General features: G+C 44.8%; 1 protein-coding gene and 2 non-coding genes across 3 annotated transcripts; all 3 read left to right on the forward strand.

Moving 5' to 3' along the window:
* Nucleotides 1-10,176: 10,176 nt before the first annotated feature.
* On the forward strand, nucleotides 10,177-15,575 carry TPT1 (tumor protein, translationally-controlled 1). The gene is made up of 6 exons (XM_032679433.1): nucleotides 10,177-10,348; nucleotides 10,587-10,660; nucleotides 11,331-11,521; nucleotides 12,245-12,350; nucleotides 13,624-13,740; nucleotides 15,090-15,575. The coding sequence occupies exons 1-6, from the start codon at nucleotides 10,321-10,323 to the stop codon at nucleotides 15,090-15,092; spliced, it is 519 nt and encodes a 172-aa protein (XP_032535324.1). The 5' UTR covers nucleotides 10,177-10,320; the 3' UTR covers nucleotides 15,093-15,575.
* On the forward strand, nucleotides 14,898-15,027 carry LOC116783535. The gene has a single exon (XR_004355732.1). It is a non-coding gene; the product is annotated as a small nucleolar RNA SNORA31 (small nucleolar RNA).
* Nucleotides 15,576-16,027: 452 nt separating the features above from the next.
* On the forward strand, nucleotides 16,028-16,163 carry LOC116783536. The gene has a single exon (XR_004355733.1). It is a non-coding gene; the product is annotated as a small nucleolar RNA SNORA31 (small nucleolar RNA).
* The last annotated feature ends 1,192 nt before the right edge of the window (nucleotides 16,164-17,355 follow it).

Raw genomic sequence — 17,355 nt, forward strand, 5'->3', positions numbered from 1 at the left:
TTGTACACTATCGTGTCACAACACAATTGGTCAAAAGTCTCAAGCATAAGACACTGCACACACTCTTATTGGTGACACTGAAGACACTGTGCATGCTGTGACATGCTATTGGTGACACTATACACATTTTGATTGGTGACCTTTGGTCTGGGCTGCATTATGTTTGTTCCATCCACCATTACAGTAAATATTTCCTAAAAGTTGTTTAAATTCCTCATCACTAATTGCCAGGCTGCTGACAGGTTCTCTGTCAACCCCGACAATTCCCCCTCTTTTTTTATTTTATGCCGCAAAGATGGCTTTTGACAGTCTGTTGCAGGGCCCTTTGCAACAGGCTGATCAAGCAAGGCATCAGCATTGGCAACCCCTGATCCAAAGCTAAAAAGAAACACAGCAACATCTCACCAAGAAAGAATCCAGAGAGCTCATCCACTATTCAAAACAAGGATCCACTACAGTCCGAGAGATCCGTGTAATACATTACCCCAAAGTCTCAACACTCCAATACAAAAGCATTGTTAAGTTTGCACACACAGATATTGTCACACATATATATCTACATAGTCTCTCTCTCTCACACAATCTCTCTTCAGTCATTCATTGGTGGCCACCTCAGTCGCTCTTCATTCACGCATAGCTGGAATTTCTATTACACTTTTACATTTTAATTACACAGTTTACTTTTTAAGTAGTTATTGGCTGTGTACTTCTCAGTTTGTCATCTTTGGCAGTCACATCTAACAACTGTACCTGGCTTGAAAAGGAATACGTACAAGGAATATAAGGCCTAAAAAATTTAAATGAGATCTATTCTGATTTAGCATCTGTTTGTGCGCCTGCATAGTCTCTTTCCCCCCTTTTTATATTTTAAAATGTTCATTTGATGGGTAAAATTCAGGGTTATGTTATTCTATTAGCACATCATCTAATTCTATATTTTTGTTCATCCTTTAGCAACATGCTGTAAGAGCTGTAAATTAATACAAATGGTATTTTACTTCTTGAATTTAGCTACTCATAATTCGCATCTTGATTGAACAGAAGGAATATTGTATCAAACATGGATTAAATTAGCCTGTACAATACTTTATCATGGGATCATCTACTCAACAGTGTTAATACTGAAAGAGAATTTCTGAACGTTTACATTAGGTATACTAAGAGAAGCTTCACAGCAGTAGTCACTAAAGGAAAATAAAACAGGTATTAGAATTCGTGCAGTACATTGCAAATAATTCTGTTAAAGAGGTTCATGTCCTCTCACACTGAGTACAATGTAACTTTTAGAGATTTATGCTGGATGTCTGCAGCGTGACGTGCACTCTAACCTGCAAGAATTGTTTTAGTTCTGAAAAACCAGCAAATTACAACATTACTTGTCCTTACAGTTTTTCAAAACTTCCTAAATTGTGGAGAAGTTAAACCAATGTCTGAGTTACGTGAGTAATGTGTGATTGGCAGCAACACATGATTTCTGTCTATAGTCAGTACCTAGAAAAATGAATAGATAAATCACTATTGCAGTCTGCTAATACAGCTTGAAATTCAGTGTCTTCTGTGAGAAGTCAGTCCAAGTTGTCTCTGATGTCTGGGACGTAATTAACTCTCAGCTCTTGTTCATCTGTTTCTTTTAGTTGTTCTTCACCTTTAATACAAAACTCACAAATTTGTTATTAATAGTTCAGTCAGTTTTAAATGGGTATCGTGGGTAATTTTGCAGTTTTTCTTTGAAGCTGAAGGCCTAGTGATGATTCTGTGCAGTGTAATTCTCTCCGTTGGAGATAGGTTCCATGGCTTGGTTCTTGGAATTTTCCTGGAGCATTCTTCAATCCTGCTTCTCAAATAACATTGGTTAGAACAATCACATTTAATTTTAACTCATCTTTTTAGGTCTCTAACTTCTGTATTTCCTTTTACTTTGCTTTTATCATTTTGAGCAGCATTTTATCATGTTGTACTGCAGAAAAATTCTCTCCTATTGTAAAGTAAAACACACTGAATTTCAGGAAGGTCACTGTAACTTCAATAAAAGCAAATAGCAGCTTTCATTATGAAGAAACAATTGGCTGTTCAAAATCTCAGCATATGGAAATCTTTCAGAGGATGGGATTACTGATTTTGATAAGGGTCTTAGTTGCATAATTGGATTAAATATAGTTTTGCATCTTTTCTTTTTTCAAGCCACACATAGCTTGGGATTTGAACAGGATTCACAAATTCATAGGGCAGATTCCTGCCTCTCCAAATGTAAAAAATGAAACTGGAGAACAGTCACGTCCTTTTACAACTTAAGGAGTCTCACCCAGCCTCTGAAACAATATGATCAGCTAGGATTTATAAGCAGCTAATTCTGAATTTTTGCTAATATTTATACATTTTTCTGGGATATGCATGAAAACTTTAAACATCTTATTTAAACAAAATAGGTGTAACAGTTTAACTTACATCAATGTATTTAAGAAGTTAACACTTGTAAAGTAGCTTTCAACTTTAGCAATTTACATAAAGCCACAGTAAAACTCACTCAGGCTGCTTTAAACTAGGGTTTTGCTCATAAGAGTATACCAGGGGATCCAGAATGCACACCTGTAAAGCAGCAACAGTTCTGGTTTAAGCTTGTCACGTGATAAAAGGGACACACCTCTGCTGCTTAGCACAGAGACTAGGACAGATGCAGTTTAAACTTGAAACGCTGTCTGTTGTTAGGCAGTTTCCTGTATTATATCTTTAGATTTCATCTCTCTTTCCACAAAGGTGGAAACTTCCAGCTAGAAACAGTTTATTTATTTTTCCTTTTTTCTCTGGCAAAAGCTGCCCCTGTCAAATAAGATATTTTTGAGCTAGGTATTCCACCAAATAAGTCTACCTTAAAGCTTCCTCAACAATCTCAAAAAACCTATCTGTAAAATACAGAAGCAACAAAAGAATGTTTACAGAGCTGTTTAAGCAGGGGGGGGGAAGGAAGGTAGAGCAGCTGTGCCCAGCAGCTCTGCTTGAGAATCGTTCCCCCCACACGCTTTGGAATTTTCTTATCACAGGCAGTTGTCAGCAGTTACTTTAAAAAGTCTATTTCTCCATTACATTTATGTATGTATTTTAAAACAATTTTGGTTATTTTAATGAACAACTTCAGAAAACAGTTAGTAAGACCATGTTATGAAATTGTAAGACAATTTCTTTCTCCAATCAGAAGGTTACAAAGTTGCAATTTTTACAAAGTAGGAGAGTTTCACTCCTGCTTAGTTACCAAGGAACAGACCGTCTCTATCATGAGAAATACACACTGTTTTTTCTCCCTGGCAAGGCTGAACCTTTTCAAGGGACGGTTTTTTACTTTTCTTTTTTCCTTTTTGTCCTGGCAAAGAACTTTGTTTCTTCACATACGCACACACAGTGACAATAATATTGTGAGCTCACAAAAACATTCAACAGACACTACAGTTAACAGAAGAATTAACAGAAATATCAGAAGGCAGTTTTTGCCCCCCTTTTCTCCCCCCCCATTGGTAGGGATCGTCGTCTTCAGGCTTCCATGACACCAAACTTGATTTGTTGCATATTTTTCTGTGTTTTATCTTACACATATTGTGAGACTGAAACAGCCAATTAGTACATGAACAAAAAAATAAGTAACTCAGGCTGCGAAGAAGTTCAAAGGCTTATACAGGGATGGGCCTTGCTGTCTTGTTTTCTGCCCAGCCCCCACTGTTCTAATTTATCTCTGTCTCTCTCCATTTGCTTAAATATCTTGACTTGAATTTCTTTTCTTAGTTGTTTTCTCAGTGGAGTTATCTGGTGGAAAAACTGCTTTTTCTGCAGCGGTGGCAATGGAGAGGGGGGATCCTTACTTCTTTTCTGTCTCCGGGAGTGAATTATTAAATTTTTCTGCATTTTTTTGCTTGGAGGTGTAGTTCAAGGACAATTTGTTACATCGGCAACCTGCTTATCTTTCTGGGCAACTGCGTTTCAGAGTTTTAGTTCTTATATGAATTATTGCATAGATTGTTGCCTCCCGTATGCTTCTAAATCTTTCAGAGTCTCACGGAGCAAGTGTTAGGCAAACACACGAAATGCAACTTAACGTAGTAGCTTCCAAGCCTTATTTTCAGTACTATAACAGCACACGTCGTAAATTAAATTCAGCAACCTTGACATTCTTTCAATTAAGGAGGGATTTCCACGTAGATAGAACTACACTTTCCTCCTTCATTATATGCTGACCCGTCGTTAAAATATAGTCCCCGGTGGCACCCCCGTTAGCTTACCTAATGAGGGTTCAAAAAGTTCAGGTCCGGACCATTTGGCGGGAAGCCACCCGCTCTCAAGCTTCACCGGGCTCCGTTCCCCCTGTGCCTCGCCCCACAGGTCCAATCTCTCTCTAGGAGAGAAAATCCTCTGCTCTTTCCCCCTCTAGGAGGGAAGTCACGGCAGTCCCTCTCTCTCGGAGAGGAATCCCTCCAAACTCTTTCTCGGAGTTGGAGATAAATCCTTCTTCAACGCTGTAATCACGTCGGCGTCTCCATATGTCGCTGATAAAGTCGGAACGGCCAATGCGACATAAATATCAGAGTCAGACATAGTCCAGGTGCAAGGTGATCAGGAAGCTGTTTATTACTCTCAAGTATTTCTTTTATATTCTTTGTACACTATCGTGTCACAACACAATTGGTCAAAAGTCTCAAGCATAAGACACTGCACACACTCTTATTGGTGACACTGAAGACACTGTGCATGCTGTGACATGCTATTGGTGACACTATACACATTTTGATTGGTGACCTTTGGTCTGGGCTGCATTATGTTTGTTCCATCCACCATTACAGTAAATATTTCCTAAAAGTTGTTTAAATTCCTCATCACTAATTGCCAGGCTGCTGACAGGTTCTCTGTCAACCCCGACATTTGCCCATGCACTCTCTCAGTTCCTCATAGTGTATGGCTCAGAGCTTGCTTGAATGTTGTGTTGCATCCATGTATTTAAAAAGCTTTGATAGATTTTCCTTTAGTAAATCTGTTTGACTGCTCATTGTCCTGTTGGCCTTGCCCAAGTACCTTCTAACAATTCAGGCCTTTTGTCCAGCGTGTCAAGATCAATTTTAATTCTAATCTTAATCTCCAATACACTTGGGGTCCTTCCCAACCTAATGTTATCTGCAACTTTAATGAATGCACCCTCTATTCCATCAATCAGCACATTAGTGAGACACTGACTAGTAAGCAGACCCAAGGAGCAGGTGCAGGCCTTTCTCCACAGCTCTTGACTCACGGGGATGTTTATAAGGTTACCAAGTCTAAAATTGTAGGTGAGCAGCAGCTTGCTTCAAAGTATTATCTTGGCAATTGCAGTTCTGCTTTTCCTAAAAATGCAGTAGTTGCAGTGCCAGCTGACATCCTCACACATCCCCAGGGCAGGGTTTAGGTGAGCTGACCTGGTGCATGTAATGTCACAGATAAAAGGGGTTTGTGACTGCACAGTGACCTCTGTGTCCGTTCGAAGAAGTGCAGCAGCCATCAAGTGAAACAGAGCTGTGGGTGTACAGCCAAGGAAGATGCCAAGGATTTTCAGAGACTCAGCTGCAACAGGAGGAATTGTAAATATTGAAAAAGAGTAAAAGTGCAAGAGGGGTTGTTGCTGAACCGAAGACCTTTCTTATATTCTAAAAAGTGATGCCTTTGTTTGGGGTATCTTCATCTATCTAGTCCAGTCTAACATAGTCTGTTATTTGGGAATAGATCACACCAGATAAGCTACGCTGATGATAAAAACTCAACTCTTTCAAATACTAATCTTGGCATCTGGGTTTCTGGCTTTGTACACTGTGTAGATCTTAAGTATACTAAGATCTTAAGTATGAATTTTGGCTCGAGATCCAAAACACTGCAAGGATTGCCAAGAACTGAAAGGCTGGCTGCATAACCTAGACTCACCTGAAAGAATCAGACTGATGGCATCGTTTTTGGAGTTCAATTCCCAATTAATAAGAAGGTTTAACACCTAGTGATCAATCTTTATTGCCCTGAAATACACTGGGGAAAGAACTTGATCAAAACAGTTAAAGCGACTGTTTCCACCTGTGTGGATAGTACAAGGGGATACAAAGTTACAGCCCCTGTTTCAGTCCTAAATTCCAGCCAGGAATTACAAGGGTTAGAAGAACACATAGGTGCCATCCCTTATGTCATAGCCCAGCATCACCGGTCTTCCTCCAGCCTCACTTCTCATTTATTTCCACTGGTTGCATTTTGCAGGAGACTTAGTTGCAGGCATGATCTCCTCTCTTTTCTTACAGCTCGATGGGAGTTGCCACAGTGGGCTGAAAATGTACTGTTTACTTAGGGAAAGAATGGCATAGTGTCAGCTGTCATCTGGCATTTTAATCCAAGACACAATTAGTTGAGCACAGTCATATCCAGATGCTAATACTTGATGAAAGTAACACTGCGATAATTCACAACTAGCTGAGGTGTGGCTTCCATGAGAAAGGCTTCTCATGAGACTCTGCACACACCTGCCCAGAAAATCCTCCTCAAACACTATTAAAAGACTCATCTATAAAAGCACAGGATTTCCATCAGTCCTCGGGGACTTACACATCCCCAAAGATGAGGTGCGCTGTCAGGAAAACCTGTCACATCATTTTGGATGTCAGTCAGCACCTAAAAACTTGGAGGGAGGGAGGTATCACCATTTTAACCTATCACTCTGGAACATATTAACTCTAGCTAGATGCAAGAAGTGCTTGAAGAGGCTGCCTGCACAGAAAGCCAACTAAAATATTGCTAACTTAGTCCTGGGATTTATTCAGTTGTCTGAGTTTAAATCAGTTTTAGAAGCAACTCAAGTGAAAAGGATGTAAAACCTTTACAACACTCCTAGTCTCATTTAAAGCTTGTTGAGCTTGATACGGATTTAGCATAACTCCATATCAAACTGGTGTTCACACAGGAGTCTATTTAACAGATGCATTTTTAAATAATATCTCACATTTCACAATTGCAACTCTTAACATAGACCTAAGGGCAAAACAACCTGAAGGTCCATCTACCTTCACATTGTGCTAAAGGATTTCTGCCCTGACTCCAGTAAAAGGATGAAACGATGAATTTGTAAGAGGTTTCCAAACTACTGTAGAAATATTCATTTTTCTAGAACAGTCTCTTCAAAATAAAACCAAATTGAAGCACACCTACTAACTGGATGTTTTTAGCTGCACATTACACTATGGAGAAGGAGCCAAATGTTCCCCTGTCACTCAACCCACTGCTAAAGACGTAAGTTGCTCTTTTTCTACTGTGGTTTGTAAAAAGAGGGGCTATCTTTTATCAGGCCAGATGTCATTGAGGAAAAAAAAGACAGATAAGCTTTTGGGCAGAAGCCCCTTCTTCAGCCCTGAAACAGCAGCAGTATTCTTGAAGGTGAAAAACAGCAGAGAATGACTTATATATTTCATTAGATTATGTAAGCAGGTAGACCATCTGAAAAAAAAGGGCACTGATATCTGGAGCAAAGGAAGGAAGAGCAGGGGAGGAGATAAAACAGGAGCTCTTCTGGCACACACAAAGAAAGCAATGAGTAATTTACTGCCTGAGGATGGTGAGGGACTGGGAATTGTATCCTGTGCCCTAGTGTCTCTGTCAAGTCCAGGATCATTAGCAGCACTAAGCGTTTTAGGTCCCATGATGTCTTTTGAAGGTATTTTAGCAATGTCCCCTAAGAATCAGGGTTCAAGTGAGGTCTGGATTTATTTCAACTGTGACGGGCTGCTGCAGAAAAGTATGTCCAAAGGGGGAAAAAAGGTCTAGGAAATACTGTCCTTCTGCCTTTCGTCTCGACCCTGACTGCTGGGCTAAATCTCACTTATTCTTGGGAAAATATACCTGCCCCAAAAATTAACCACCCCTTTCACAAGTGCAGAATTGGTGTCTCTGAACATACCCAACTTGATTTACGTGAGGGAGTAATAACAGAAAGAGTCTAATGGCTTCTTAATTATTTGCCCATTTGAAAAGCATCACTTATTTGGAGAAGGTGCAGCACCCAGTACAGCAAATGAATGTCCATGTCCCAGTGTCACTGCCCTTGTAAGGGGTCTGCAGCCCCTTAGCAGTGTGTGAGCAGGGCTCACATTGTGGCAGTCTGTCCAGATGATGGAGATCACGAGGAGGAGGCAGCAGCTGGAGGTGGCCAGGACAGCAGACACACACACACCTGCCAGGCTGCCTATGGAGGTGACACCCCGGCGCTGATGGGACACAGGCAGCAGTGCTTTCCTCAGGGTGTCTGGGAAAGACTGGGAGCGCTTCTCCTTGGAAAGTCAATGTGTGTATTTGTAGGGATAGGTACCATTTCTGAAGAATTTGTGATGGAAAGCTAGAACTTGATTTCACTTAGGAAGACTGTAAAATGCCTTCTCAAACGGGTTAGATGTGGGGTTTTTTCCTTCCTTCTGCATTTCAGAGAAAGTTGCAGGGATAAGCTGTGAGCAATCTCTCTCTCTCCCTGGTATGCAGAGAGATAACATGTTTGCAGACATGTACAAGGCCTCCTCGGGCCAGAGAGGGTGGGGGAAGAGAGAGAAAAGATACAAAAAGCCTTGGAGAAGGCGAGGCATTGCCTTTTTCCCTGGGGGCCCGGTATGTGCAACATCATTAAGAAGTGATCCTTTCATCTGAGATAAACCTTTTTTTAATCCTTCCACTGCCTTGGCATTCTTGTTTTACCTTACAGTATTTATAAGCATGCCTACGTAACCAGTGGGAAACTGGTTTGGAACATGGGGGTGCAAAGATGTTTTATAATACCACAGAAAGAAAAGAGAGTAATTCTCTCCCTGGAAAAAAAAAAATGAGGAAAAAGAGCGGATGCATAGATATGCCCAAAAGCTGTTTCCACCTTGCACCAACTGGCAAAAAGAAAATGTAAATGTGATCGGCCCAGCTCAGTGACTGTGTTATGAGAAATGGGCCAGGGATGAGACATCCCAGAAACATCACAAGAAGCTAGACAAAAAGAAAAGTGTTACTGAGAGGTTAAAAAATTAGAAGAAAGAGGAAAATTGGTGTTGAAACCCATGAAATGCAAGGACAGGTGATGAAGGAGAGGCACCAGCCCTGCTTTGGCACGGTGCAGGAATGGCTGCTCTCCGGAGGTTCCTGCCAGCCCTGACCCCTTCTGACTTTGGAAGGATGAAACCCTCTTTCCCATTTTGCAAGTTGAATATGAGTCAGCAGTGCCCTGGCAGCCAGGAGGGCCAACCATGTCCTGGGGGGCATCAGGTAAAGCATCAGGGAGGGGATTGTCCCACTCTGCTCTGCACTGGGACAGTCTCACCTTTAATATTATATGCAGTTTTGGGCACTACAATGTAAGAAAGATTTTAGGCTGTTAGAGAGGGTCCAAAAGAGGGCAATGAGGATGGTGAAGGGCCTGGAGGGGAAGCCGAATGAGGAGCGGCTGAGGTCACTTGGTCTGTTCAGCCTAGAGGAGACTGAGGGGAGACCTCATTGCAGTCTACAAGTTCCTCATGAGGGGAAGAGAAGGGGCAGGCACTGATCTCTTCTCTGTGGTGACCAGTGACAGGACCCGAGGGAATGGCCTTGTGTCACGGGAGGTTTAGGTTGGATATTAGAAAAAAGGTTCTTCACCCAGAGGGTAGTTGGGCACTGGAACAGGCTCCTCAGGGAAGTGGTCACAGCATCAAGCCTGAGAGTTCAAGAAGCATTTGGACGATGCTCACAGGCACATGGTGGGATTCTTGGGGATGGTCCTGTGCAGGGCTAAGGGTTGGACTCCGATGATCGTGATGGGTCCCTTCCAACTTAGCATATTCTGTAATTCTATGATTTTTTGCGATGAGGTCTCACAGAGCTCCCTGCCCTCGTTGGCACACCCTGCCAGGCACGGCAGCCCTTTTTGGAAAGGTCCTCACCTGCTCCACCACCGCAAGACGCGGCGAAGGATTCGGAGCTCCCCTGGGCGGCACCGAAGCAGAGGTGGGGAATCCCACACCAGCCTCCCCTGTGGAGCGGAGGCGCTGCGGAGGAGCGGGCGCGCTGGATGCCGCGGAGTTCTCCCGGCCGGCGCTGCGGGAGCGCTCGGGGCCGTGTCCCCCTCCCAGGGCGGTCCCGGGACCGGCCGCGCGGGGGCGCCGCCCGCGGCGGGGCGGGGCCATGCGCAGTGCGCGTGCGCGGTGACGCGCGGGGCCGTGCCCGCTATATGAGCCCCAGCAGGCGCTGACTCGGCCTTTTCCGCCCCGCTCCCGCCCCGCGCCCGGGTCGCTGCGCTGAGACCCCGCGCCCCCGCCGCCCCCCGCCGCCGCCATGATCATCTACCGGGACTGCATCAGCCGTAAGGGCGCGGGGGGGGCGGGAGGGGCGCGGCGCAGCCGGGAGCGGCGGCCGGGCGGGTGCGCGGGGTGGTGGTGGGGGGGGAGAGCGGGCCGGGCCCGGGCGCCGGGCCTGGCGGTGCCGCCGCGCATGTGCGATACGGGGCCAGGCGGGGGGGGCATGGGGGCGGGAGCGGGGCGGGCGGGGGTGCGGGCAGGCGGGGGCTGACCCTGTGTATGCATGTCTGCGTGTCCCCGCAGAGGACGAGATGTTCTCGGACATCTACAAGATCCGGGAGGTGGCGGACGGCCTGTGCCTGGAAGTGGAGGGGAAGGTGAGTGCCCGCCCGCCCCGAGGGCGGGAGGAAGGGAGGGAGCGGGGCAGGGATGCTGCGGTGACTCAGGGCCCGTGGGGAGCGCGGGTGGCGTCCCTGCGAGGGGCCCGAGGAAGGGGTGACCCATCACGGCCCCGTGCCTGTGCCGGGGCAAGGCTGGCTGCTACCCCGGGTGGTGCCTGAGAGAGCCTGGGTCAGCCAGGCTGGAGTGTAATGGAGGCTGGGTCAGGCACCAGGAGAGGCACCCGGCATGGCAGTCACAGAATCATAGAATGTGTTGGGTTGGAAAGGACGTTAAGGACCATCTAGTTCCACCTCCCTGCCGTGGGCAGGGACACCTTTTGCTCGACCAGGTTGCTCAAAGCCCCATCCAACCTGGCCTTGAACACTTCTGGGGATGGGACATTCATAGCTTCTGTGGGCTATGAGTGCCTTACCACCCTCACAGTAAAGAATTTCTTCCTCGTGTCTAATCTAAACCTGTCTTTCAATTTGAACCTGTTCCTCCTTCTCCTGTCACTGGGAAATTAGTGCTTAGGCTGCAGTCAGGTTCCTTGCACTGATCTGTGGCTCTGGAGTAATGTTCTGCTCTCAAGTCATAGGTGTGTAAGAGTGGTAGCATAAAGGTTTTTTGCAGAGCCGTTAAGTTTTTTGATGTCTCTAAATCCAGATGGTCACCAGGACAGAGGGTCAAATTGATGACTCTCTAATTGGTGGCAATGCCTCTGCTGAAGGTCCAGAGGGAGATGGAACAGAAGCCACGGTCATAACTGGTGTTGATATAGTAATTAACCACCACCTTCAGGAGACCAGCTTCACAAAAGAATCCTACAAGAAGTACATCAAGGATTACATGAAAGCGTAAGTGTTGATAGGCTTTTCCTTTGAATGGGATTGCAGAGCTTCTGCGTGGTTGAGATTTTAAAAACAGCATTGGACATATTCCTAGTAGGTGTTAGTTCTGGTACAGGTGTGAAACTGGCTGTAAACATCAGCAATGTCTGAATACTTGGCAGAACTGGAGCTCCAGAGGTTGATGCTGGAATATCTATGTTTATCTTGGCTGAGATAGAGGACCTGATCACATGCTTTAGATCTAGTTTGTAACCTTGCTGGTTTTTTCTGTATTTTTTTTATGCCAAACCTTCCTGTGGATGGGAGTGAGGTGGTAAAGAAAAGCTTTCTGAAGCTTTTCTAAGTTGGCAAATATCTAACAAATGTGTGTGAATGGGACTTTTTGCTAATTCAGGATGTACTTTCTGTTGATCTCTGTTCAGTGGATTGCTACTAAAGGTGAAAACGCTTTGTGACGCTGATAGAAAGTACTCTTGGTGCTGTGGAAATGACTTGCTGATTTTTGCCTACTGCTAGCCTAGAAGTAAAATGACCCTGATACAAGTGGCAGGCACTGTTCTGCTGTTTCACTAGCAAAATTAAATTAAAACGTGGGGGCTTTGAAAGGGAGTGGGGGGAAAGCAAAATTAAAGTTTGATAGTAACTGTTTCTGCTATGATGTGACTTTACACAGTGAAGTTAAACTAGAACATCTTTTCAGAGTTTTGATTTTTTTTTTCCCCCCTCCAGAATCAAAGCCAGACTTGAGGAACACAAGCCAGAGAGAGTAAAGCCTTTCATGACAGGGGCTGCTGAACAAATCAAACACATCCTTGCCAACTTCAAAAACTACCAGGTAACTTGTGTCTCCTTACCGTAGTATCGCAGTGTTACAAGCTGGTTCACCTACTGAACTGGCTTGTTGAGAATTCTGAGTTCTCCTGTTGTGAGGATGTCTAACTTACTCTTCTCTGAGACTTAGGGAGGAAAAACAGCAAAAGGGTGTTAGGTATTTGGGGATCTCATTTCAGCTCATAGTGCTTGTAGTTAGCTACGTTTGTTGTTATTGTGGTTTAGGGATTGTGGAGTTAAGAGACTTGAAATGTGGATCACTTTGGCCCTTGCTGAGTCTTACACTGTTCATAGCAATGTGGTAAAATTATAGAATCACAGAATGGTTGGAGTTGGAAAGGGTCGTCTAATTCCAGTCCCCATGCCATGGGCAGGGACACCTTTCCCTAGACTAGGTTGCTCCTAACCCCATCCAGCCTGCCCTTGAACATTTCCAGGGATGGGGCATCCACAGCTTCTCTGGACAACCTGGGTCTATGCCTCCCACCTTATACTTAAGAATTTCTTTGTAATATATAATCTAAATTTGTCCTCTTTCAGTTTAAAGCCATTTTCCCTTGTCCTATTGCAATGTGACTTTGTAAAAAGTCCCTCTCCAGACTTTTTGTAGCCCCCTTTAGGGTACTGGAATGCTACTCTAAAGTCTGCCTGGAACCTTCTCTTCTCCAGGCTGAACAACCCCAGTTCTGTTAGCCTGTCTTCACAGGAGTGGTGCTCCAGCCTTCATCTTCGTGGCCGTCCTGGACTTGCTCCAACAAGTCCACATCCTTCTTACCTTGGGATCCCAGCTCCAGAGCTGGATGCAGCACTCCAGCTGGGGTCTCACCAGAGCAGAGGGGCAGAATCACCTCCCTCAACCTGCTAGCCATGCTCCTTTTGGTGAAGCCCAGGATACAGTTGAATTCCTGGGCTGTAAGCGCATATTGCTGGATCATGTTGAGCTTTCTGTCAGCAGTACCCCAGGTCTTTCTCCTCAGAGCTTCTGTCAGTCCATTCTCTGCCCAGCCTGTGTTTGTGCTCAGGATTGCCCTGACCTAGGTGTACAACCTTGCACTTGGCATTGTCGAACTTGATGAGGTTCCTATGAGCTCACCTCTCAAGCCTGTTCCTTTCCCTCCTGTGGTACTAAAATGGGCAAGCTGTGGAGAGCAAAATCCCTGCAGCTGGTCAGGGAGACTTTTAACCTGAACTTGGTGCCTTTGTATTGTTCTTGTATAAAAATGCATTTTCTCCTGGTAATGGCTGATTAAATGTCTCAGTAACACATTGCTTTGAAGTTCTTTGTAGGAGAGAACATGAATCCAGATGGTATGGTGGCTCTCCTGGACTTCCGTGAGGATGGTGTAACCCCATATATGATTTTCTTTAAGGACGGCTTAGAAATCGAGAAGTGTGTAAGTACTGCTCTGAATTGGGTGAATGTGCCTAACTACGTGATGAGCTCCTTCAGTGCAGCACTTGTTCTCTCTTGTCCCTGTGTAAGTTGAACAGTAGCTGTCAGTTTAAAAACTTAGAAGTCTGTGTAAGTACAGCCTGTTTGGTGCTTCATATTATGCAAAATGCCTGAAACTTCCCTTGAATGCTATTAACTTGTACTAAACGGGGATGTAGTGTCACAGCGGTGATTCATGGTGACTTAATGGCTAAGGAATGCAGAAGGAATTGTCCTGGCAAGATGTGTGTAATTGGGAATGGGTTTAAACTATTAGATGAAAGACAGTGTGCTCTGAAATGAAGCACTTGTAGTTCAGATCCCTCTGGTGGGGTTTAATTGTGCACTGCTTTGCGCGGTCACGTTCCATCTTCTTTCACTTAATCTGATGCCCATATTCTTTTATGCAAGAACTGTCAGTTTAAATGTTGCCCTAAATTTTGGAACACAGTAATACATGACCAAGTATTTAACCTTATTCTCTCTGGAATCTCCAGCTACCTGAGCTCAAGACAGCTCCTGTGGTCTGCTTTAACTACTCTATATTGGAATGTGGTTGCAACAAAACAGTAGTTGGATCCCAACACTCGTTTCTTTTGCTTATTGGGAGAGCTGTGGAATTAAGTGCCGTGTGGGATCACCAGTTGCTTTGCCCAGTCATTGTGGACTTACGAAGTCTGTTAATAGCCAGCTAAATTTATCTGTAAAGCCTCTTAAAAACTTTCTGGTATGCAAATCATGTAAAGATGAGCCAGCTTGTAGTGTGGAGCAGTAGGCAAACTAAGGAATGCTTTTATTGGCCAAAACAGACCTGGCACCTCCTGCAGCCTGATGGAATGGTGATGTCTGTCCTGGGCCCTAGAATAGGCCAGACCTGGAAGGCGCATCCTTGGGAGCAGGAGCTCTTCTCTACAGGGGCACACCTTTTGGATGTGCAATTTGGGTAACCTATGTCTGCTTCAAGATGGAGTAAAAGAATATCGATGGGGTATTCCAGTTTCTTAAGAGAGTAGATTGTATGCTTTGGTACTTGTTTAGGAAAGGGTATGAATGAGTATTCTGTCCAGCTTGCTCAGCAGCTGATTGGTGCCAGGTGCTCTGTATGACTGTAAAACTGATCAGCATCCTCTGATAGACCATGGGCACTTTTCCTGTTGCTCTCTGGTTTGCACTAAGATGCAAAAACAATTTCCTTGCGCTTTCTGCCTGCCTGACTGTGGCAGCCCAGATTGAATTAGGGAAAACACAAGTTGTAGGAATTTACTGTGACTGTCATGACCCTTGAGCTAACACTTGCTACTCTTGTTTCAGTAACAAATCAAACAGTATGGTTTTGGATCACTTGTCTTCATAGCTGGCTGCTGTTTCTTCTTCATCGGCACACCACCAGGAATCGGCAATGTCTAACAACTGGACTGATGTCATCTTGAGCTTTATTCACTTATTTTGACCCTGATTTGGAGTGGAGGCATTGTTTTGAAAAACGAAAAAAACATCTATCATGTAGGTTGTCTGAAATAAAACTCATTTAAACCCATTCTAGGTAATGTCTTTTGGTCTGATGTGTTTCTTAAGGTGAGTCACAGGAGAAATCGCACCAGGGATTTGGTACTGTCAGTAGCATAGTCTGGTGCTAGTGTGCTACAACTGGACTGTTTCCAGACAGATTTCACAGTTTGCCTGTGGCTCTGGAGTGCAAGAGAAGTCAATAAGGCAAAGTCCAAGAAATGTCATAATGGAGTGAACCACCTTCATCTTTCATGATTGCACAGACTTATCTCTGGAAAAAAAAAAAAAGAGAAATAATAATAAAATCCCAGAACGGAATATGTGCTATTCAAACTGAGTGCTGGCTGAACTTCTTTGTCACACAAGAATACTCAAGTTTGTCCTCAGTTCTGGTATGGCTCCAAGATCAAGGTAGGAGGATGACTGGAGGGAGCAGGAGTCTTAACACCAGCACCCTCTGAGTCTAGGTACTGGGAACATTGTGGGGAGAGGGTGAAATGACTAGGTTTTCCAACACAGCCTGGCTGTGGTTCTGGCTCCTTTGTATTTTATAGCTGTTGAAGGGACCATGTTAACTGGAGCTCTGTCGAGTTGCAGGATTTGAGGGATTTCTGTATTTGACCTCCTGGAGAGAGCTGTTGGAATGGCCTAGCATAGACTTCCTGCAAACCAGGTGCATCTCTGTGCTTGAGACCTGAGTGTTTATAAAGTACTGTTCCTGCTGTGTTCCTTCTTAGGAAATGCATCTGTTTGACAGACCTGGAGCAAACGGCCGTTGCTTCTCTGGTTCTTTCTGAGATGCAACAGTAACAGGTTCCTTGCGCTTTCTACCTGTCCAACCCTGTGGCAGTTTGGATTGAATAAAGGAACACAAATGCCTTCACAGCCCCAGCTGTCACTGCTGACTGTGTGCCTGACATGGGATGTTGCCTTGGACTGCAAATGATTAACTTTTTTCCTACTGCAGCAATGGCAGAGGCATAGGAGGTTAAGGTGCCTGAAAGGGGAGGGCATAGCCCACTCACCCGCTGTGAGTTTTTGCATCTTCGCTATCTTGTGTCAGTTTTTGGCCCCTGGTACTGCAGGGTGGAGGTACATTTCTGCAGAGGTGAGATAGATGTGGCAGCAGGCTGGGAGGAGTGAGAGACTGGAGGAGGGAGTGGAGTGTGCCCTAGTTATCTCTGAGGTTCCTGTCTGGTTAAATAAACCCTATTTTAGTTCTGTGGGAACTTAATTTTTTTTTTTTTTTTTTTTTTTAGCTTTCCCAAGAAAGGATCTTGGGCCAGCTGAGCTTCTGGATGAGGTACAATTATGCTGTAACCTGCCTTCACCCAGTGGGGCTGAAAGGCAGGGAGACAGGTTCAAAGCCTAGATAAAATCACTGGGTTGTCTCTTGCTTTCCTTGCAGAGGATTTGTTTAATGGGACCAGGTGAGGATGTTATCTTACCTTTCCTGTTGCATCCTTGTTAAAAACTGGGAGGATTAAAGGAAAGAGAGAGGAAACAGGTGCTTACTTGAGCTTCTCAATTGAGCTGAAGTTAGTGTGGGCAGGGCAGTGCTGGTATGGCTGTGCAGCCCCTAATAGCCCTGGCTCCCATTTCCAGTGAATCATAAGTTTAAAACTGTGAGGGGCTGATATATGGGAGTGGAAATGGCTCCTCCCCCTTCCTGGCTCGTTATACCGAGGCTGGCAGCCCTGGGCACCAGCCCGGAGAAAATTGCTACGTGGCACCTGTGTACAGCTGAGGTGCTGCTTTGAAAAGCAGGTGCTTCAAACCATGATGAGCACAGCCTTGCTATTTGGTTGGATGGCAAATTGTGTGTCATCCTATCTGTCCTCCAGGCTAATTGGGGTATTTAATTGGGGTGGGCAAACTTACCTAACTAGAGGGTTCTGTGCTCCAAGCAGTCTTGTGTGCTTTTCTGCACAGCAGAGCCTCTGATGGAAAGTCTCCTCCCAGCCTGCTGTAAGGAACTGTCAGTTCAAAGGCTGTGGAGATGAAGGACTTGGTTATGTTTGTTTTCTTCAGTGAGCTGCAAGAGGAGTGGTTTTGCTGCTTGTTGCAC

The sequence above is a fragment of the Chiroxiphia lanceolata genome, chromosome 2 (genome assembly GCF_009829145.1).
Source record: "Chiroxiphia lanceolata isolate bChiLan1 chromosome 2, bChiLan1.pri, whole genome shotgun sequence".
Lineage (NCBI taxonomy): Eukaryota > Metazoa > Chordata > Aves > Passeriformes > Pipridae > Chiroxiphia > Chiroxiphia lanceolata.